Source organism: Triticum aestivum, chromosome 5A (assembly GCF_018294505.1).
Source record: "Triticum aestivum cultivar Chinese Spring chromosome 5A, IWGSC CS RefSeq v2.1, whole genome shotgun sequence".
In the NCBI taxonomy this organism is placed as follows: Eukaryota; Viridiplantae; Streptophyta; class Magnoliopsida; order Poales; family Poaceae; genus Triticum; species Triticum aestivum.
The window spans coordinates 52,551,382-52,576,051 of record NC_057806.1 but is presented as its reverse complement, the minus strand read 5'-3'; the positions used below and the strand labels follow the sequence as shown (position 1 = coordinate 52,576,051).

General features: G+C 45.2%; 1 protein-coding gene and 1 pseudogene across 1 annotated transcript; both read right to left on the bottom strand.

The window, feature by feature from the left end:
* Window positions 1-11,395: 11,395 nt before the first annotated feature.
* On the bottom strand, window positions 11,396-14,836 carry LOC123102277 (protein tesmin/TSO1-like CXC 5; annotated as a pseudogene).
* Window positions 14,837-16,051: 1,215 nt separating this feature from the next.
* Window positions 16,052-18,741, bottom strand: LOC123102276 (ubiquitin-conjugating enzyme E2 variant 1D). Its single transcript, XM_044523571.1, has 4 exons — window positions 18,532-18,741; window positions 16,711-16,850; window positions 16,491-16,616; window positions 16,052-16,419 (listed from the first exon to the last, which is right to left on the bottom strand). The coding sequence occupies exons 1-4, from the start codon at window positions 18,563-18,565 to the stop codon at window positions 16,279-16,281; spliced, it is 441 nt and encodes a 146-aa protein (XP_044379506.1). The 5' UTR covers window positions 18,566-18,741; the 3' UTR covers window positions 16,052-16,278.
* Between the last annotated feature and the right edge of the window lie 5,929 nt (window positions 18,742-24,670).

Below are 24,670 nucleotides of genomic sequence, written 5' to 3'. Positions count from 1 at the left end.
TCCGATTTGGGTTTGAGCTTATCAGGTTGAAACTTTTTCACATAAGCATTGCAACCTCAAACTTTAAGAAACGACAACTTAGGTTTCTTGCTAAACCACAGTTCATACGGTGTCGTCTCAACGGATTTAGATGGTGACCTTTTTTAATGTGAATGCAGTTGTCTCTAATGCATAACCCCAAAACGATAGTGGTAAATCGGTAAGAGACATCATAGATCGCACCATATCTAATAAAGTACGGTTACGATGTTCGGACACACCATTACACTGTGGTGTTCCAGGTGGCGTGAGTAGTGCAACTATTTCACATTGTTTTAACTGAAGGCCAAACTCGTAACTCAAATATTTTACTTCTGCGATCATATCGTAGAAATTTTTATTTTTGTTACGATGATTCTCCACTTCACTCTGAAATTCTTTGAACTTTTCAAATGTTTCAGACTTGTGTTTCATCAAGTAGATATACTCATATCTACTCAAATTATCTGTGAAGATCAGAAAATAATGATACCTGCCGCGAGCCTCAATATTCATTAGACCACATACATCAGTATGTATGATTTCCAACAAATCTGTTGCTCGCTCCATTGTTTCAGAGAACGGAGTCTTAGTCATCTTGTCCATGAGGCATGGTTCACAAGCATCAACTGATTCATAATCAAGTGGTTTCAAAAGCCCATCAACATGGATTTTCTTCATGCGCTTTACACCAATATGACCTAAACGGCAGTGCCAAAAATAAGTTGCACTATTATTATTAACTTTGCATCTTTTGGCTTCAATATTATGAAAATGTGTATCACCACGATCGAGATCCAACAAACCACTTCCATTGGGTGTATGACCATTGAAGGTTTTATTCATGTAAACAGAACAATAAATATTCTCTAACTTACATGAATAACCGTATTGCAATAAACATGATCCAATCATATTTATGCTCAACGCAAACACTAAATAACATTTATTTTAGGTTTAACACTAATCCCGAAGGTATAGGGAGTGTGCGATGATGATCATATCAATCTTGGAACCATTTCCAATACACATCATCACTTCACCCTTAACTAGTCTCTCTTCATTCTGCAACTCCCGTTTCGAGTTACTATTCTTAGTAACTGAACTAGTATCAAATACTGAGGAGTTGCTATAAAAACTAGTAAAGTACACATCAATAACATGTATATCAAATAGACCTATGTTTACTTTGCCATCCTTCTTATCCACCAATTACTTAGGGTAGTTCCGCTTCCAGTGACCAGTCCCTTTGAAGTAGAAGCACTTAGTCTCAGGCTTAGGACCAGACTTGGGCTTCTTCACTTGAGCAGCAACTTACTTGTCGTTCTTCTTGAAGTTCCCCTTCTTCCCTTTGCCCTTTTCTTGAAACTAGTGGTCTTGTCAACCATCAACGCTTGATGTTTTTCTTGATTTCTACCTTCGTCGATTTCAGCATCACGAAGAGCTTGGGAATCGTTTCCGTTATCCCTTGCATATTATAGTTCATCACGAAGTTCTACTAACTTGGTGATGGTGACTAGAGAATTCTGTCAATCACTATCTTATCTGGAAGATTAACTCCCACTTGATTCAAGCGATTGTAGTACCCAGACAATCTGAGCACATGCTCACTGCTTGAGCTATTCTTCTCCATCTTTTAGCTATAGAACTTGTTGAAGACTTCATATCTCTCAACTCGGGTATTTGCTTGAAATATTAACTTCAACTCCTGAAACATCTCATATGGTCCATGACGTTCAAAACATCTTTGAAGTCCCGATTCTAAGTCGTTAAGCATGTCGCACTAAACTATCAAGTAGTCATCATATTGAGCTAGCCAAACATTCATAACATTTGCATCTGCTCCTGCAATAGGTTTGTACCTAGCGGTGCATCAAGGACATAATTCTTCTGTGCAGCAATGAGGATAAACCTCAGATCACGGATCCAATCCGCATCATTGCTACTAACATCTTTCAACTTAGTTTTCTCTAGGAACATATCAAAAATAAAACAGGGGAGCTAAACGCGAGCTATTGATCTACAACATAGATATGCTAATACTACCAGGACTAAGTTCATGATAAATTTAGGTTCAATTAATCATATTACTAGAGAACTCCCACTTAGAAAGACATCCCTCTAATCTTCTAAGTGATCACGTGATCCAAATCAACTAAACCATAACCGATCATCACATGAAATGGAGTAGTTTTCAATGGTGAACATCACTATGTTGATCATATCTACTATATGATTCACGCTCGACCTTTCGGTCTCAGTGTTCCGAGGCCATATCTGCATATGCTAGGCTCGTCAAGTTTAACCCAAGTATTCCGCGTGTGCAAAACTGGCTTGCACTCATTGTAGATGGACGTAGAGCTTATCACACCCGATCATCATGTGGTGTCTGGGCACGATGAACTTTGGAAATGGTGCATACTCAAGGAGAACACTTTTATCTTGAAATTTAGTGAGAGATCATCTTATAATGCTACCGTCAATCAAAGCAAGATAAGATGCATAAAAGATAAACATCACATGCAATCAATATAAGTGATATAATATGGCCATCATCATCTTGTGCTTGTGATCTCCATCTCTGAAGCATCGTCATGATCACCATCGTCACCGGCGCGACACCTTGATCTCCATCGTAGCATCGTTGTCATCTCGCCAATCTTATGCGTCTACGACTATCACTACCGCTTAGTGATAAAGTAAGGCATTACAGGGCGATTGCATTGCATACAATAAAGCGACAACCATATGGCTCCTGCCAGTTGCTGATAACTTGGTTACAAAACATGATCATCTCATACAATAAAATTTAGCATCATGTCTTGACCATATCACATCACAACATACCCTGCAAAAACAAGTTAGACGTCCTCTACTTTGTTGTTGCAAGTTTTACGTGGCTGCTACGGGCTGAGCAAGAACCGTTCTTACCTACGCATCAAAACCACAACGATAGTTTGTCAAGTTGGTGCTGTTTTAACCTTCGCAAGGACCGGGCGTAGCCACACTTGGTTCAACTAAAGTTGGAGAAACTGACACCCGCCAGCCACCTGTGTGCAAAGCACGTCGGTAGAACCAGTCTCGTGTAAGCGTACGCGTAACGTTGGTCCGGGCCGCTTCATCCAACAATACCGCCGAACCAAAGTATGACATGCTCATAAGCAGTATGACTTATATCGCCCACAACTCACTTGTGTTCTACTCGTGCATATGACATCAACGCATAAAACCTAGCTCGGATGCCACTGTTGGGGAACGTAGTAATTTCAAAAAAAAAATCTTACGCACACGCAAGATCATGGTGATTCATAGCAACAAGAGGGGAGAGTGTTGTCCACGTACCCTCGTAGACCGAAAGCGGAAGCGTTAGCACAACGCGGTTGATGTAGTCGTACGTCTTCATGATCCAACTGGTCAAGTACCGAACGCACGGCACCTCCGAGTTCAGCACACGTTCAGCCCGATGACGTCCCTCGAACTCCGATCCAGCCGAGTGTTGAGGGAGAGTTTCGTCAGCATGACGGCGTGGCGACGATGTTGATGTTCTACCGACGCAGGGCTTCGCCTAAGCACCGCTACAGTATTATCGAGGTGGACTATGGTAGAGGGAGGCACCGCACACGGCTAAAAGATCAACTTGATCAATTGTTGTCTATGGGGTGCCCCCCTCCTCCGTATATAAAGGGAGGGAGGAGGAGGGGGCCGGCCAAGAGGAGGAGGCGCGCCCAAGGGGGGCAATCCTACTCCAAGTAGGTTTTGCCCCCCTTTCCTATTCCAACTAGGAGAAGGGGGAAGGAGGAGGTGGAGAGAAGGAAGGAGAAGGGGGGCCGCACCCCCTTCCCTTTCCCAATTCGGATTGGGGTAAGGGGGCCCCGCGCCACCTCCTGCTGCCTCTCCTCTCCCACCACTTTGGGCCCATGAGGCCCAATAACCTCCGGGGGGTTCTGGTAACCCCCCCCCCCCGGTACTCCGGTATATATCCGATAACCCCCGGAACCATTCCGGTGTCCGAATATAGTCGTCCAATATATCAATCTTCATGTCTCGACCATTTCGAGACTCCTCGTCATGTCCGTGATCACATCCGGGACTCCGAACAACCTTCGGTACATCAAAACTCATAAACTCATAATATAACCGTCATTGAAACGTTAAGCGCGCGGACCCTACGGGTTCGAGAACTATGTAGACATGACCGAGACACGTCTCCGGTCAATAACCAATAGCGGAACCTGGATGCTCATATTGGCTCCCACATATTCTACGAAGATCATTATCGGTCAGACCGCATAACAACATACATTGTTCCCTTTGTCATCGGTATGTTACTTGTCCGAGATTCGATCGTCGGTATCTCAATACCTAGTTCAATCTCGTTACCGGCAAGTCTCTTTACTCGTTCCGTAATACATCATCCCGCAACTAACTCATTAGTTGCAATGCTTGCAAGGCTTAAGTGATGTGCATTACCGAGAGGACCCAGAGATACCTCTCCGACAATCGGAGTGACAAATCCTAATCTCGAAATACGCCAACCCAACAAGTACCTTCGGAGACACCTGTAGAGCACCTTTATAATCACCTAGTTACGTTGTGACGTTTGGTGGCACACAAAGTGTTCCTCCGGTAAACAAGAGTTGCATAATCTCATAGTCATAGGAACATGTATAAGTCATGAAGAAAGCAATAGCAACAAACTAAACGATCAAGTGCTAAGCTAACGGAATGGGTCAAGTCAATCACATCATTCTCCTAATGATGTGATCCCGTTAATCAAATGACAACTCATGTCTATGGTTAGGAAACATAACCATCTTTGATCAACGAGCTAGTCAAGTAAAGGCATACTAGTGACACTCTGTTTGTCTATGTATTCACACATGTATTATGTTTCCGGTTAATACAATTGTAGCATGAATAATAAACATTTATCATGATATAAAGAAATAAATAATAACTTTATTATTGCCTCTAGAGTATATTTCCTTCAAAAATTAGGGAGCATAGCGTTATAGAGGATATTTAATAGAAGACGTGATTATACTCTGGATGTAAGAGGTTTTGTAGTGTGAAATTTCTCTGTAGTGTAGTGTCTAAAACGCTCTTATATTATGGGACGGAGGGAGTAGCTCTTATATTTGGTTCTGAAAAAAAAACAGAGATATAAATTCCAAGAAAGATCATAATGAATATAAATACACCTCTATGTAACAATCTTCTTGCCTTTTCAGTTCCGAACACAGCTCTGCTGCCGGTTCTCTAACAGAAAGAGTAGTGGCAAAATCGTGGCCGCTGTGGTTATAGTTTACTTATACAGTTACATGGACTGCATGATGACCAGATGCCATGTTCTCCCAGTCAATTCAAGAGTTATTATTAACAGCCTGTGGTTAGTGTGTGGGAGAGGGATTGCACGCCTAACCACGGCCCCTAATCATTCTTAAGAGCAGCATTTGTATAACAAAGCATGTGTAGTAGTGGAGACAGGCATGAGAGCTACTAGGGAAGTGCTAGAATTAGAAAAGAAAACCATGATTAAATACTAATAATGGAAGTAATTAAACAAGCACACTGGCTATGCTGCATGCAGAGCTTGCTGTCTTCTTTTTGTGATGACTTGACTACACACGTTTGATGGTTGTTGTCTACCATTACATTGTCTATGTACTTCTAGCAAAAAGGCATCATCCACCCTGCTTTATTGGCCTCTCGTATTTTGTGTCAAATTTTAATCATACATTTGATTAACAAAAATTATATTGTTAGATTAATATTTGGAAAGTTTTTCAATGATGTTATTTTTATGGTTTACAACCTATTTTTTGATAGTTAAATCAGAGGTAAAAGTTTGACCAAAACTATAAGGGGGCTAATAAACTCGAACGGAGGTAGTAATATCTTGTACTCCCTCCGTCCCATAATGTAAGACGTTTTTTGACACTACACTAGTGCCAAAAAACGTCTTACATTATGGGACGAAGGAAGTATTTATTTATTTATTTTCTTTTAATTGTATTACTCAACCAGGACTACATCTGGCCATAACTTTATAGGTTCAGTTTGACCATAAGATGCCATTGCATTTTTCGAAGAAAAAAAAAGATGTCATTGCATCACTAGCAAAGTACTGGCTACGTTTGGTATGAGTAATAGAATTTATTTTTTAATCACTTAAGTCAGCAAAGTGAGCATCTCCACAAGCTCAATGACTAAAAATGTATTTTACGCGAAAGTAAAAGCTATGGACAAGATCAATGACCGAGCGTGCATCTTTCGCTATCCATACAATGGCACAACATCCGCTAAACCAAACTAGGTAACGTTATAATAGTTTTTCTATTGGCTAAACTAGAATGTGCATGCAATTTGTGTGGTTAAGCAGCTTGAATTACAAGCTGGTGCGCATGGGGCGTAGTACAACACATGATCGACATGATAGAGACACTATTCTCAGATTCTTTTGGTTCGTGATCGGTTGATGCAACGCTGCATGTTCAGGGGTTGGTGGGTTTTAAATTTCGGAAGAGTTTCTAATTAAATCTTAAAAAAAAGTGTGTTCCTAGCTGGGAAGGGATCGTGTGATGTGGATGCTTTAGGGTCCACGCAAATCCCCAGAATACTAAGGTGTGTGTGTGTGTGGGGGGGGGGGGGGGGGGCGAGAGTGAATGACTTAATCAACGAGCTAGGCTTAATCGGGCTTTTCTTGGGTGCACTGTCGAAGTCATAGCATTTACTCTAGGAAAGCCACTTATTAGCGTTTCTTAATTATAGCTGGATTTTTATTTGATCCATCTTTAAAAAATACTTTTATTTTTATATTACCTTCGTCCCTAATTACCTGTCTTAGATTTGTGTATATATACGGACGTATCTAACACTAATTCAAGACGGTAGGAGTATATCTCTGCACATATGTAGACCAAATTACATTTCAAGTTTTGCAAATTATGTAGTATTTTTCTCACGATCTTATAGCTCGAACTGGAGGATGACCTGGATCCTCCTCCCGCGCCAATACGGATCCGGATCCTCTCACCCTTTATTTTGTGGAGCAGCAAAGGCAGGCAACGGGGCCTGGGGGTACCACAAAATAGCCCATGTGGGACGTGCAAGTACAAGAGAGGTCTGATGAGCCCACACTGATACTGATAACACTGGAAAGGACCCTCTCGGGGCGGAGCCAGGGGGGACGAGCAGGGGCCTGCCCTCCCCACCCCCCCTCCCCAACGATCAACAATTTTAGTAGAAGCGACGAATAATTACCAACGAGATTCGGTAATTGCCTTTGGCTCCTAGGTGCATATGCACCCATTGTCGAAATCCAAATTCCGAGAAGTTAAAAAATTCGAAACAAAAATCCTGCGTGTATATCCGGACATTTTATGTGCGTTCACAAGGTTTCAGTGAAAAACGACGTTTTTTGTGGCTTGTGTAAAAAAGATAAAGAAATGCCTCGTGAATAGTTAGAATGAAGCATCAGAAATTGTCTTTTTTACACAAGCCACAAAAAACGTCGTTTTTCACCGAAACCTTGTGAACGCACATAAAATGTCCGGATATACACGCGGGATTTTTGTTTTGAATTTTTCAACTTCTAGGAATTTGGATTTCGACAATGGGTGCATATGCACCTAGGAGCCAAAACGCCACTCTCAACGAGATTAGATCAATATACATATTCGGCCCTCCTATACTCGAATCCTGGGTCCGCCGCTGCCTGGCTCTCATGCACCCAGTTCCAGTGCATGCACTCAAACGCCATTGATGCCTACATAGCTGGCTAGCTTCGCTGTCCACCAGTAGACGCAAGGCAATGTGCACCCCCTGGCCCTAGTCTGGTCTGGTCTGATCGTCTTCCCAGTTCCCACCACGTTGGTGCGTACGACGTTCATCTAGATTAATTGGGCACCAACTTCTTCAGTCCAAGTGCTATCCATTAATTCATGGATAATGCCCTAGCTAACATGCAAGATATAACTCGGAGCTCCTGCCCTGCTCTTCTGCTCAAGCACTGTGTGATTGTCCACCTGTCGCAAGTCTAGAGCTGGCCTAGCCATGCCTGGACGCATGTGAACGTGATTAGGTGAAACCTTTTTTTTATTTTAGAAATCGTGGTTAGGTGAAACTTGCCGGCCGGCTAGCTACATTTTGGTATACATGCCGACCTACATATTTGTTGTTTTCTTCCGCTTGATATCTGATCTAGCAATGGAAAGCGAAATTAGGTTTTAGCATAGCCATAGGTTGTTCACATGCATGGATCGATACAGGATCACACCAAGCCAGAGGCAATATAACACGCCAAACTGGTTTTGCCATCATATTTAGGGCCAGTTTTTTTTTTTTGCTCGATTCTCCAAGATGCACCCTAGCTCCCTAGAGAATAATGTGCAACCAAACTAATCTGACTTTAACTATCGATATACAAGCAATATTGTTGATTGACCAAATGAACATAATGTTGATTAATATTTTTTCATGAAAGTGTTCTACAGTTTTGTAAAAAAAACTAACATCGATTGCATTCTTCATAGCTTACCAAGCTGACTGCTTGGTAAAAAAAATACTACTTCCTCCGATCTGTATTACTTGTCGATGACTTGATATAACTTTAGTATATTCATATTAAATTGACGCTTGGAGTTGTATTTCAGAAACCATGTCTATATCTACAACATGTATTTTGGTATGCATGAAATAGAAAAAATGACTAAAGTTTGATTCCGGTACGACATCCAAAGCGCATTGACACAATATTAGTTAAAGAAGAAGAAAGAAAGAAAACCAGTTGTAGCATACACGTACTCTCGATTTGCTCGCAATTATTCGACACTTTAGAGTGTACGTAAACGCATTACCATAAATGCTAATAAGGGCCTCTCTTTTTGGAGAAAAGGCTAAGAAGAAAAACAATATGTGTGCCCCCACCACATGTACGTGGAACCAAAATTAGCTAGGCATGCAACACGACACCAACATATATACAAATGGTGGCTTTACAATGGTGGCAAGCATGCATGCTCTCTCCATCCATGATTATCGGCAGTACCTCCATGTGATCGATGCGGGCAACCCAAAAATAAAAGAAGAAAAGGGGAGATCTCATGTATCTCGCTTAATCAATCAATGAGCTTTGGCGAGCTCAGCATGGCATGTAGCTTGCTTGCCTGCAGCCTGTGTGGCCGTGTGTGATCTCTTTGATGATCTCCGGTCCTTTTTCGGATGTGCACATGAAAGGTGCCCATCACGGCCTCACTGTCACTGCCCGCCTACGGTTGATTCATGTGTGCCTTTTGACCCTTTGCGTCGTGGGAACAAACGCGTCAAATAAACATTAATTATTTCGAAGATGTTCATAAAGGCGGGTGGTGTGCGCTTATATATGGGTAATTGTATATGAGCATCTGTGAATGTACCGTGTTCAAAAATAAATAAATGAACATTACGCTCCGTTTGAAACACGGGAATTTCCATTTCGCATCGAGGTGTTTTCGCCTCTTGGGAGGGTTGATAACTTGGTATGATGCCGTGAAATCTGGCCGTCCTGCTTTCTATCTCAGTATATATATTAGGCCATGTTTGGCATTGAACCATTGGTAACAAAATGTCCAGCAGTACATGATCAGTTTCTGAAAAATATTTAATCTTTTATTCCTTTTTTTTTCTGAGACAAGCAAAAGTGGCAGTGAGGACTGAGGGGAGCAAGCCGCAATGATGGCCGCAAGTGTGCCGCACAAGCCGGGCCGGAACACACCAGTTTGGTTCCTCCCCTGCTTTCCGCTCTCACTGACAAGCAGCCTTACTTGTGATGGGCCCACTGCGCGTGGGCCAGACATCAGTTGGGCCGCTGGACCTACCAGGCTACCATGTGTCGTCTACTTTAGTTCCACATTTTTAATCACGTTCTCTGGCTGAGACATGGCTGATCCGATGAGCAGCTAAAACCTTTTGTCATTCGACATTCCCTGGAAAAAATGGCTAAAGCCAATTTATTTATGTGGTTCTACACTGTCCAGGACATATAGTACGTGTGCACTTTCTAAAATTCCGGCTAATGCAAAATGCCATCACTGACCCCTGAAAACCCTGCCTCTACTTGCACTTTGGCGAGCATCTGCCACCTTGTAAGGTGCAACTTGTGTAGCCTCTGATGACAGCCACGAGCCTTTTTTTTTCAATTATATAAACCTTTAATGTGCCTACGAGACCCCTTTCCCTAAACACATTATCATGCCGAAGAAATTCAGTCAAGAACAAGAAGATGGAGAGAGAGAAAGGACATGATGAGACGATCCTGCTTCCTGGAGCTTCAAATCGGAATGTCGGCTTCTTGGAGCACCAAAACAGCGCAGGCTTTCGGCTTCCAGCAGGGTGCACACTTGGTGTAAAAAAAGGATGAAATCGTTGGACTGTCAGATCATATATGGTTCCTCTGAGAGGACTGTTTAAATAGAAAACCGTATATGGTGTCGACAAATTCAGACATAACGTGCACAAATATTTGCTACGAAGAAGGAACCACTGTAAAGAGCATAAGTGGGCCGTAATGAACTCAATTAGTAGGGTACTAATAACAATGGTAAAAAAACTAAGGCCACGTTTGGAACGAAGGACTTTATGCCAGATTTTCGCGGTGAACAAGTATGTCTCCCCTTGAAGAACAGAACCTCATGCCAAAATGTTCCTGAGCACCGACATCGGTTTTCGACCAGTATCAGCAATGAAGATGATAATCCTTGTTAGCCAAGGAAGAAAAGGTGCACAAATCTCAAAAGGAGAACAGATGACCACGGACAGTGATCTGGAGAAACTCTCCCCTTCTACTAGAACGGAAGCTCATGTTGAAAATGTTACTGAACGTCGACATCCCTGTTGGCCAAGGAAGAAGAAAAAAGAGCACGGGCAATGGTCCATGGGCGACGGCCAATCAGTTAGGCGCTGGTCCCTTCCGGCGCCGGCACCCCATGTGGGGCACTCCTCCATGGCGCCCATGGCTCACATGCCCCCAGGTTTGTCTCATTGGGCTACAGGGAGCATCCGGAGCAAAGGACCTGTCTTGGTGCTGTTGCTGTCAACTCAGCTGCTGCAACCCTCACTAGTAGCGCTCTCTTTTCCTTCCTGTCAACCTCATGCTTCAGGTTGCATCATCAGGGTTGCAGTTTAGGGCTCAATCATTGAGCATCACCATTATAAACTGTATGTACAATCAGTGGCTCTTGCATCCCAGAGACAGATGCCCCTTCCAGAAGAAGGCGGACAGACAGATGATACATGAACCTTGAGAGGAGATCAGGCAGCAGCAGCAGCAGCAGCAGCAGGGTGAAGAACTTCATTTCTAGCCGAAGATCAGGGCAAACTTACTGCGGCACGGCGAACAGGCTGGGTCCCAATATAGATTTACCATAAATAGATTAGTCGGTGCTAGATACACATCAAACACATAACTCATAATCAGAAGAGACTAGGGATATCTACAGCACACACCGCATTACTTATTTCAAGTGTTATTACTCCTGACTGAGAAAAAGAATCGCCGCGGCGGTGCTACTATTCTCTACACAAGGCTCCTCATCTTTCGCTTCAGCCACATGGTCCGGATATCTACACTCAGCGACAGGAAAATCTCCCGGTTGCTTGGATCCAAGAAGACGTCTGGGGCGAGCGACTTGTCCACCGGCGAAAGGTCCGCCATGCCGTTCATCACCTCGACGCACCGCGGGATGCTGAACCTGTTGTCGGCATGGCTCTCCCGCTGTTTATTGTTGCTGTCTCTCTGATGATGAAACTTGGGGTCAGCGTGTCCTTCCATGGCATCGGATGTTCCGTCCTCGCTGGGCCTCCTCATGTAGCGCCATTGATCTCCCCGTGCTTCCTCGGCAGGCCTCCTCGAGAGCTGCCATGACTCTGGCCGCACCTGGGTCAGCGGTTTCGGGTACAGGTGCCCATTCACAGTATGAACTTCAACGCCCACTAGAGTCTCCTGCTGGAATGAAGACTCTCTGGATACTGGAGATGGGGGGATAGGTGACAGTGGACGATTCATGTAATAATCATCTTCATCATCATCATCATCATCACTTGAGATAACTTCCGCACCATTCCTTTCATTTGGGGTAGGTGTGGGTGCGGCAAGAATACTTTTACCATCCAAAATAACACCAACTGCACAACATGAACAAACAAAATTTCGTTTTTAGGTACAGACCAAAAATTATAACTGAGATCAAGTCAGCTTCTCCCATTAGGGGTAGCAAGCAAATCATCAGAAAAAATAAATCCCCAATATTATGTCCGACATGAGACATCTTTGTAAGAAGAAAAGGTACTGCAATAGAATTCATCAAGCAAATTCCAACATATCCTAACCTAATATATGCAGAATAAAGCAAAGCTATTCTGAAGGCCCTGAACCAGCATGCATTCCAGAGTTAGTATTACGTGGTAAAAAGCTGAGGTCATCTATGGTACCAAAACATTGATAATGTACCGTAACACCATATGGCCAGTTGTAAACACTGCCAAATATTAAGCAGGAACATAATATAAATAATAGATCATTCTCCTATAAATCATCCTTTTTTACATTTAAGTGCCGAGTTAGCTTATCTTCACTACTAATAAATTAACTGGGAGTAATTTACCTTATTGTGCAGTGTATATAGTTCACAACGTGTACCATATAGATGGAGTACAACCTATAGAATGTAGAGTATAGCAAATACTATTCCATATGTGTAGACCGGTGGTTTGCATAACTGTGGTGCTTTTCTTAATCAATCTTAAATACTCTAAAACAAAAATGTTCTCATAGACGCAAAAACACATAATAATAATTAGTTGAACTTTGATAACACGTTCATATTGTGACAACCCATTCATGAATTAGTAGTTACCCATCCACCAAATAGCACATATCATTTTACACAGCACTGACTTTAACATCTTGCAATTTAGTACGTAGTTCACTAGTTCCAAGAGTTGGCACTAGATTATGTTACCTTTTTTCCCATATGGATTTTTACAATCATCGCATTTACAGTTGATGGAGCATCCCGCCCCTCCCTTCAAACACAGAAGAAAAAAAATACCAGTCACAAACTGAGAGAAGAGAAAAACTAATAGGATAGGGTTGTCGTTTTTTAAAAAATAGGATAGAGTTGGATAGAGAACCTGATAGCAGTCACAGTATTTCTTAAGGCAGCCTGACTTTTTGCAAGTGCATTTTCTTCTAAAAAAATCAATTTGGTATCTTGCAAATTCCTTGAGAGAAGAATAGAAGTATCAGGATCGTCAAAAATAGAACAAGGAAATAGCTACACATTTACCATGTCATGTTTGAACAAGATTTATACCGCTGAATTTTGACCACCCTCTGCTGGTCGAACAACTTGCAAAGGCAAGCCTGGTGGTGTATTCTGTTGAACACCATGAATAGTCTTGTTATAACATGGGTCACAGCCACATAATTCAGAACACTGTGACCCAGAAGCAAAACACACACAATAACTGCCAAGACATAAAGCAATTGATCAGTACAACAGTAATGAACTTGAATTTAGCAGTAAGAAATCATAAATCATGTTGTGGGTATGCATGAGCGTGGATAGATAGGTATGGTGTATGTTTTGTGTGTGCAGGGTGGGTGCATCAGTGCATGCAAAAGTCAGCATTCCCCATCTTTTCCATGCATCACCACCCCCTGCCAGAAACTCAGTTCCCTCCATTGCAAGAGTGCTGTGAAGCCTTACACTAACACGCAGGCTATGTACAGCTAGACCAGAATCACAGCCAATCTACTAATTTTAATTGTGCTTCAAGTGTGTGACATTGCAGCAGTAACCAGTAAGTACAGGTGAACGTAAAATTGAAACAACAAATCAACATGCTTGGATAAAGCTGTGTTTTTTTAAGTTGTAGGCATGTTCAAATAGAGCTGGTAAACATGCTCAAATAGAGTCACAAAATCTTTAGGGATCTCGATTGGCTACATTGGGTGCCTTATCCATCAAACATCTGAAATGCTCGACCACCGAATCTAGAGTTGCTAAAAAAGAGCACCAGACTCATTGCAGATGTCCAACTGAACTAGTGCCGGATCAAAACGCCAATTGCTCCTAAACAATTAGAAGATGCACTGAGAATCCAAGCTCGCTATATCTCTCCCCTCACTAAATTCAGGCGTTCTACGATGAGACATTTGCAGCATTTGGCATTACCAGCGAGACAGTGGAAAAATCGTGCGACTTACAGCTTCAGGCACCTGGACTTCTTGCAGCTGCACGTCCTGCACCCTTCGCCGTCCTCCGCTTTCCTCCTATAACCAAACACGGGAGAGAAAATGAAAGGCTGGTGAGAGGGAATCCCAGAGAAAATACTCCGCACGCAACGAACCAAAAGAGGAAATCGGAGGCGAAACCCGAATTTTGCCGAAAAGGGTAAAAAGTGGGGGCACCGACTTCTTCTTCCTGTCGGAGCTCCCGTTCGCCTCGGCCGGCGGCGACACAGCCGTCCACACCGCGGCGGGCGCGGGCGCGGAGACGAGCGCCATAGCTTCGGTGGCAGGAGCGGCCGGAGCGGGGGCGGGGGCTGGGGCGGGAGGCGGGGGAGGGACGGGGGCGGGCGCGGGCGCGGGGGCGTCTGTGGGGGCCTCGGATCCGGAGGGCTCGAGCGGCGGCGGGGGCCTCGGGGGCTCCTCTGGATCCCCCGCGGCCGCCATCGGGCAGGGCGACGGCGGCCGCCCGATCGGCGGCTGCGGCGGAGGCGGCGATGGATTCGCCGTGGTGGCGAGGCGGGGGAGAGGGAGGGGGAGAGAGGTGGAGGAGTGAACGAGGCGGAGTGGGATTGGAGAGGAAGGCGCAGGGGGAGGTGGATCGGACGGCGCGTGGGGGGCTTTAGGATTCGGGACGGGCCGCTGGAGGGTCCAGATCGGTGGGTCCTCTTTTGATCCCGGTTCACTCCTGATTTTCTACGGCAAGGATTGTAAGGAGGCCATTAGTGATCTTAATTACGCACAAAGTGGAGTACACTATAATTCCTAGTACTAAATTACTCCCTCCGTTACTAAATACAAGTCTTTTTAAAGATTTTAATTAAGACTATATATGGAGCAAAATGAATAAATATACACTCTAAAAAATGTCTATATGCATCCGCTTGTAGTTCTTATTATATAAAATCTCTAAAAACCCTATATTTAGGAACGGAGGAAGTATTTATCGAATTTAAATGGTAATCTCCAAAAGGAAAACACTCAAAAACAGTCGTTCATAACTCTTTGCGCGTTGACTGCCTTCATGGCCGTTGGATCTAAGTTTGATCGAACGGACCACAGCAACTCATACAATGTAGTCCAGTTTAGAATATGGCCCTTGTTGCAACGGCTTCAAGCGCAATACCAACTCTGTTTGCAGATATGAGCAAATAGGGTTTGTTGCCGACACAACATAGGCCACATTGCAAAGGTATAAACGCTTCGACAGACCACAACACAACTCATGCTGCAAACGCCCGGACGCAGCATGAGCCATGTTGCAAATGGCTGGGCGCAGCTGAGTGACAGAGATCGGAGGGCCATTACGCACGCCACCCAACGGTTGTTGAGGCGGTCAATCCGATCATCAACCGGCTAAAGCATAAATTGACCATCAACCGGCTAAAGCATAATCAGTGTTTATGTTTACACATGTTGTGGGCGTTTGTGCATGCACTGTTCTTATAAACTCAAAAGTAATTTGCTACAATTAAGTGAGGAACAAAAAAGGCAGATTTGTTAAAGAACTTTTGTGAACAGGCTGTGCAATTTATTTTAAAAGTTTCTACTAGTGTGCAAGCATTGCATTTTAGAGAGCAATGCACATATGAACATACCCATTCGACATATATACTGTCTTAAGATCCATCATGCAGAGCAAAACCATTGGCAAGATGACACTGATCACCAGAATCACGAGGATAAGGTTTACACAGGAGAAGGAGAAGGTTTTACAGACAAAATAACCAAACAGCATAGCATAGTACTCACGACCCCAAGAACGAAGCAACGTAATGGTACTTTTAAAAACATAGCTGAAGCTCCAGCGTATCATTACAACACAGGCTTACCCAGGAGATATAACAAGACAAGACACACAAAACCATGTGAAGGACACCGTCAAAGTTATACATAATCGTTTGCACCAAATGTTGCGATCTTATGCGATATCTAAAATGAGAACCGCGAGGGTCCTTGGGAATGACACGTTCGACGCGATGAGCGCTCGTTCAGTAGACCGTCCCCTCCGGAGGCTGCACTAGTTTCCGGTTGTGTGATGTCGCCATCTCTTTCTTAAGCTGTATCAAGATGTTCTCCATTGTGTACTCACGGCGCCAGTTGGACAGCAGGCTAAACTTCCTTTGGTCCACCTGCATTTTTGCTCCAGGTTAAGTTTGAAATACAAGGAGAACAAGTGGATATACAAGAGACAGTGCCATACCAATCCAGTCTCGGCATTTACACAGGTCATGTTGATTCTTGAGTGAAACCTAACAGTCGGTGGCCTGTCGGGATAGTCCTTGTCACAGAAAAGCTTCAGCTGATAAATCCGGCCCTCATGGACAGTCTACAAAACCATATATAGATCAACAAGAAAGCACAAACTCAGAAATGCAACAAATCATATTTCAAGAAAACAATGGTCAGTGGAAATATCTCACGTTGTGGGGACCAATTATTGTTCCTGTCCAGGAGCGCATGTAGATATCATCTGCGTCATCCATTCCATAGCTAACTGTTCCATCCCCAATGCCCTTCTCTCCTCTCTCAAGCTCTTCCAGCAGTCTAAAGTTCCTCGGCACTACAGAAATATTTTTATGGCAGTCAGTATCAATAATTCACTTCCAACAACATTAATAGATACGGCATAGGCACATCATCAAATCTGATGTTCAGAATAGCTACATACATAAAACGAAAAATGACCATAATTTTTTTCCACCCAAAATACACTGAACCAGGTAGCCGGCAGCTTACTAACAATTTTAGTTCTGCTTGCAGAGTTTCTAATACAAGTTGTTCCAATGAGCAATTAGGACCAGTAGATAACGAAGGGATAATTGCACCCGGCTGCATAGAGTAAATTATCGCAATCCTAAATGACAAAAATTCTCAGATATCTTGGATTCTACCTAATTTTGTTCTCATTCTTTTAATGTGCCATTTCCCTTGGCTGTGTAGCATCAGAAGATTACTCGCTTGTACAGCTAAACAATCACAGAAATGAGATTTTATTCCTGTATTTCCAAAAGGTGCGGCTATTCACAAGCTCTAGACAATAGTGGGAATGTGGTGTGGAAGCAATAAGGATTAATACATTAAGTGTCTTCTATTCCAAGGATTCGTGAATTCTATAAATATATAAAGTGTGATTGGTTGCTCTTTTAGGGAAAAATCGCCCAGTTGACTACACCTTGCAGACTCGCATAGTGAATTTCCCAGAACAAAGCGGCCAGCTGCCAACAAACTATTTCATGTCGTGACAACAAACAAGCATAGACGGGGAACACATTAACCCCAAGTATTCAGTTGTAGCAACCCTCTGGACTAGATGAAGAGCTGATAGTCTAAGGATGTAAGTGGGGCGTGTTCGCGGCCAGTATCATATTATGCATGCTAGCGTCAATTTTGTGAGCGGCGAACTATTGCCGAGTTTTGCAGGATAAGTGGGTCGCTGCTTGCATCCGTATGATAGTGTCCTATCTACCACCACTTGGCACAAAGCTAGTCCATATGATGCATTTTACGAAAATATCGGCACCAGCAGCAAAGTCATTACGTTCATCCTATCTTCTGGGTAGATAAAATTTGACAATTCCTACTCCATCATAGATCACACAGATTACCAGCAGCTATGGACTCCAGTTCCATGGTATCTTCATCCAAACAAGCAACCCCGCATCATCATCCTAGTGACATGGGGGCAACAGTATGTGGCTCAGGTGCAGAGCTTCCTGCACCATACCATACCGCGACCTATGAAAGACCACTTCCCATAATTTTCTCGCAGTCAAAACATTACTTGTTGCCTAATGTGTCAGAGCCCTGCAGCCAAGACATCGCGGGAAGGCAGGCGGCAACGGATGCCAGCTCATCAATTCTTCCTAAATACTGCAACTTATATTACCATGAAGCATGAAGGCGACGACCTAACACGAGTCCCGAGAATTGAATGAACTGAGCTCAACTGAACCCCAGTTTTTGCTAAATTTAAGAATCTGCCATTCGCAGCAGTAGTCCACACCCTAACACAGGTACTTGAGCAGAGGGGGATCTCTTCCCCCGCGGACGCGCCGGAGAAGACCAGATTCGAACCATGGATGGGTGGACGGGAACGGATCCACGGCGTCAGAGAGCAAATCCGCGACTGATTGGACGGATTGAAGCATCGTATCGGTCGCATACGGGGAGATTTGGGGCTTGGCGGCTGGCTGGCTGGGAGGAGAAAGTAGCAGGAGAGGTTTGGGCGAGCTAGGGCTTACCGACAACTCCGGCTGCGTCACCGCTCGACGCCATTCCAGCTAAGTGGAGGGGCACGGGGAGGAGACCGCCCGACGGATGCGAGAGGCGAATTCGGGGCGGCGCGCGTGCTCCGGTGGGGGGAGGCGGGCGGGCGTGCGTGCTCGGCGGCGCTCGTTCCCCTTTGGTGATGGTGGGGTGGTGGTGGTGCACGGGTGCGACAGTGCGAGCCGACGGGGAGAGGGGTGCGATGAAGTACGCGCGCAGGTGGGCTGGGTTGGGCCAGTCCAGGTCAGTTGGGCTGGGTTGGGCCAGTCCGCGTCAGGCTTGTGATGATGAGTACCAACGGGGATGCATGATCGAGTATACCGTTGTGCACACGGAATATTGAGGATTCATGGAGCTGGAATTATGAGAAAAAAGGCCACTTCTCGGTGAAATCTGCATACAGAATGTTAATTTCTACCAGGGATCGCCGCGAAGCTTGGCTGAATGGCTTGCCTGGCTCTTCGGAAAGAAACATGAACAAGGACGCATGGAAGAGTCTTTGGAAAACCCAAGTCCTGAAAAAAATATGTATGTTTCTATGTAGGCTAGCAAAGCAGTCATTACCCACGGAGGATGTCCGGGCTCACCATCATATGTCCACATCCAGCATGTGCGGCTTTTGTGGAGCACCGGACTCATGGTGTCACTCCCTAGTTGAATGTACAACATCCCGATGCACTTGGGCTATGGCAGATGAGGAGGTGTGCCAAGCAGTAGTTGCTAACACTGAACCGAATGCTAGACACTGGTTGTTCTCACAGATGGAAACATTATCACATGCTCGGTTTGTAAAGCTCGCTGTTACCCTATGGGCCATATGGACATCAAGGAGGAAAGCAATCCATGAGGGGATTTTCCAAAGCCCTCAAACAGTTCATTCATTTGTAGGAAGGTTTTTGGACGAACCGCAGGTAATCAACACAAAAAAGGTGAGTGCCTTAGCCATAGGCTCACGCCCAGTACAAAGACCAAAGGCACCGTCCCTTAACTTCTGCAAAATTCATGTTGATGCGGGAATCAGGTTTGGAAGAAAAGTATCAGCTGCAGCAATATGTAGGGACCACCATGGAAATTTCATGGGTAGTTCATCTTTGGTTGTTGACGGAATGGATGATCCATCTCCCATGGAAACCATAGTGTGTAGGGAGGCTCTTTGCTTAGTAGAAGACCTACACGTAAACTAGTTTGTGGTAGCATGTGACTCGAAACAGGTTGTGGATGATATTGTGAAGAACAACCAAGGCAAAGGAGGAGCAATTATCAAGGAGATCAAAGCCAGGGCGGCACCTTTTACTTGTACTTTTGTTTTTGAAGGTCGTGACTCAAATGTTGAGGCGCATAGATTAGCTAAATTTTCACTCTCTTTAGCTCATGGGTGTCATGTGTGGTTTGGCCAGCCGCATAATGTAACTTCCATCCCACTTTCTGTGGAGTTCGATGAATAAAATCAGGCTATTACCCCTAAAAAAGCTCATGATCAAGTGGTCGCTGTCCGGTGCCATCCTTGCCATTGCGAGCCCGCGTCAAGGAGAAGCCGGTATCGCCACCTCGCTATTGTGTCAAGACGGAGCCGACGTCGCCGCCCTCTTCGCCGCGTGAAGGCAGAGTAGGCGCCCCACTCCCGCGCGTAACTGCAGTGTCCAAATCGAATGTCGGGTCGGAGTAGGTGTCACCGCTCCACAGCTGGTACATCCATATAGACCAGTCATCCCTGCATCGCCACGCCCGTCTGGCACAACAAGGCAGTGAAGGAGGAGGTGTCGCAGGCCCTGTGTACTTACAGTTTTGTTTATCGGTGCTCTGTGTGCCAACATGTTGAGCTCGAGCACACCAAACCAGCAAGCCTCCTCGAACCCCTGCCAGTGCCGGAAGGGCCATGGACCGACCTACCTATGGACTTCGTCAAAGATTTGCCCAAGTCCGGCAACTTCGACATGATCATGGTCGTGGTCGGCCGCTTCATCAAGATAACACATATTGTTCCTCTCTAACACACTTTCACAGTGCAACAAGTTGCTCGAGCTTTCTTGGATTTGGTTGTCAATATGCATGGGGTGCCAAAGTCGATCGCTTCTAACCGCAATAGCATCTTCATCAGTCACATGTGGTGCGAGATGCTCATAGCTGTGGGCACCAAGATCTAGTACTGCATAACATACCACTCGCAGACCGACGTTCGGAGCGAGCGATGAATCAGTGCCTCGAGATGTATCTTCAGTGTGCCATTCACGAGACATCAAGCAAGTGGCAGCGCTGGCAACCAATGGCAGAGTTGTGGTACAACTCTTCGTTTCACTCATCACTCAACTGCTCACTCTTCAAGGCATTGTATGGCAAAGAATCAAAATTGGGAGCTTCAGCAAGCTGGCTAGGCCCCTGAACAACTACGACAACCAACCACATGGACTGGAGCAAGCACACTGAGATGCTTCGGGAGCAAGTCATCCGTACTCAGGCTCGCATCAAGCTCAAGGCCGACAACAAGATTCGTCTGGTGTTCCATGTCCCACATTAGAAGCCTTTCACACCGAACAATCACTATAAAAAAGACACATCTGTGACATTTTGGGCCGAACGATTTTTTTCCTGTCATGCTTATGACACTTCTATAATGATAATTGTGACAAAACCCGGTATCATCATAAATGTGGTGGGCTCCTACTTCTATGACAAAAAATCATGACAAAAAATGGGCTTCTCGTCCTGGGTGGGCCGGAGACGCAGCTGCATGACATTCTTTGGGCCGTCCATGACAAAAAAACCGTGGTAGAAGCGAGGGCGAGGAAAATATTAGGGAGTTCCCGGTTACGGTGGGTGGTCGGGGGCTGAGCGATGCGCGTTTCTCTCGTACACGTACGTGCGTAGATGTTAGGCGTGGGATCTAACTGAACCCGAGCGATTGCACTGCAGGCTAGGCGTTACTGAACCCGAGCGATCGATCGATCTAGCTGTTAACTGAACCCGATTGAGTGATTCCTTCACTACTACTGCTAACTGAAGCCGATCGAACCTGCTGCCTCTTGATGAACAGTGAGCGTTGTTGGGGGGTTGGATGAATAGTTCCCAGTGGGGGGTTAGATGAATAGGACCCCGTGGTAGTAGAGGTCATTGCCGCTAGTCGAACAAGACCCCGATCGAGCCGGTTGAGGATGGATGAATAAGACCCATGGAGGGCTGGATGAACAGGACCCCGTGGAGGGCTGGTTGAACAGTAGCCGGTGGAGGGCTGGATGAACAGTAGCCCGTGGAGGGGTGGTTGAATAGGACCTCGTGGAGAGGGCTGGTTAAACGGTAGACGGTGGAGGAGCGGTGGAGGCTGGATGAACAGGAGCCCGTGGATGAACAGTGGCTGGTGGAGGCAGGAGGGGAGACGCCGTGGATGAACAGTCGCAGGTGGAGGCTGGAGGAGGTCGACGGTGGATGAACAGTTGCTCGTGGAGGCAGTCGATGGTGGAGATGAACAGTAGTCCGTGGAGTCCCGTTTTGCGGTACGCCACACCCCTCCCGATAAACATGACCCCCGTTTCGACTGTAGCGCTCCAACACAAGTCTGTTTCCTTCATTTTGCGGTACGCCACACCCCTCCTGATCAATAGGACCCCGTTTCGATCGTAGGAGTTCGAAGAGAAGTCTGTTTCCTCTGTTCTGTGGTACGCCACACCCCTCCCAGTGAATAGGATACTGTTTCGACCGTAGGCAGTCGAACACAAGGCCGTTTCCTCTGTTCTGCGGAACGCAAGGCCTCGCTTCGATCGATTGTTCCGTCCAAGCCGGTTGGCTCCTAATGAACAAGACGCATTCCGTTGCCTCCCGATGAACATGACGACACAGTTTCTCCGTTCTGACCCATCCATGTACGCGAGCCCTGGCCGTACGTATGCGCGAGTAGGTGTTCGAGACCCCGCCCATATGTACATACGTGGTCGTATTTGTTGGGGAACTCAGTATTTCAAAAAAAATTCCTACGATCACGCAAGACCTATCTAGGAGATGCATAGCAACGAGAGGGGGAGAGTATGTCTACGTACCCTCGTAGATCGAAAGCGGAAGCATTATGAAACGCAGTTGATGTAGTCGAACGTCTTCGCGATCCAACCGATCAAGTACCGAACGCACGTCACCTCTGTGATCTGCACACGTTTAGCTCGGTGACGTCCCTCATACTCTTGATCCAGTTGAGGCTGAGAGAGAGTTTTGTCAGCACGATGGCGTGATGACGGTGATGATGAAGTTACCGATGCAGGGCTTCGCCTAAGCACTACAACGATATGACCGAGGTGGAATTCTGTGGAGGGGGGCACCGCACATGGCTAAACAATCAACTTGTGTGTCTATGGGGTGCCCCCTCCCCCGTATATAAAGGAGTGGAGGAGGGGAGGGCCGGACCTCTCATGGCGCGCCCAAGGGGGGAGTCCTACTCCTAGTAGGAGTAGGTTTTCCTCCTTCCCTAGTTGGAGTAGGAGAAGAAGGAAGAGGGAGAGGGAGAGAAGCAAAGGGGGGCTGGCCCCCCTCCCAATTCGGATTGGGCTTGGGGGGCCCACCTTGGCCGCCTCCTCCTCTCTCCCACTAAGGCCCAATAAGGCCCATTGACTCCCCGGGGGGTTTCGGTAACCCCCCGATACTCCGGTAAATGCCCGAACTCATCCGGAACTATTCGAATGTCCAAACGTAGCCTTCCAATATATCGATCTTTATGTCTCGACCATTTTGAGACTCCTCGTCATGTCTGTGATCACATCCAGGACTCCGAACTACCTTCGGTACATCAAAACACATAAACTCATAATACCGATCGTCATCGAACGTTAAGCGTGCGGACCCTACGGGTTCAAGAACTATGTAGACATGACCGAGACTCATCTCCGGTCAATAACCAATAGCAGAACCTGGATGCTCATGTTGGTTCCTACATATTCTATGAAGATCTTTAACGGTCAAACTGCATAACAACATACGCTGTTCCCTTTGTCATCGGTTTGTTACTTTCTCGAGATTCGATCATCGTTATCTCAATACCTAGTTCAATATCGTTACCGACAAGTCTCTTTAATCATTCTGTAATGCATCATCCCACAACTAACTCATTAGTCACATTGCTTGCAAGGCTTATAGTGATGTGCATTACCGAAAGGGCCCAGAGATACCTCTCCGATACACGGAGTGACAAATCCTAATCTTGATCTATGCCAACTCAGCAAACACCATCGGAGACACCTGTAGAGCATCTTTATAGTCACCCAGTTATGTTGTGATGTTTGATAGCACACCGAGTGTTCCTTCGATATTCGGGAGTTGCATAATCTCATAGTCATAGGAACACGTATAAGTTATGGAGAAAGCAATAGCAATAAACTAAACGATCATAGTGCTAAGCTAACGGATGGGTCAAGTCAATCACATCATTCTCTAATGATGTGATCCCATTCATCAAATGACAACTTTCGTCCATGGCTAGGAAACTTAACCATCTTTGATTAACGAGCTAGTCAAGTAGAGGCATACTAGTGACACTTAGTTTGTCTATGTATTCACACATGTACTAAGTTTCCAATTAATACAATTATAGCATGAATAATAAACATTTATCATGATATAAGGAAATATAAATAACAACTTTATTATTGCCTCTAGGGCATATTTCCTTCAGTCTCCCACTTGCACTAGAGTCAATAATCTAGATTACATAGTAATGATTCTAACACCCATGGAGTCTCGGTGATGATCATGTTTTGCTCGTGAGAGAGGCTTAGTCCGGATGGAATTGAAGCGTCTCTTGATGTGCTTGGTTCTCTTGTGAAATCTGGATTCCTTTGCCAAGGCAATTGCACCAGTATTGTCACAAAAGATTTTCATTGGACCCGATGCACTAGGTATGACACCTAGATCGGATATGAACTCCTTCATCCAGACTCCTTCATTTGCTGCTTCCGGAGCAACTATGTACTCCACTTCACACGTAGATCCCTCCAGGATGCTCTGCTTGGAACTGCACTAACTGATAGCTCCACCATTCAATAAAAATATGTATCCAGTTTGTGACTTAGAGTCATCCGGATCAGTGTCAAAGCTTGCATCGACATAACCGTTTACAACGAGCCCTTTGTCACCTCCATA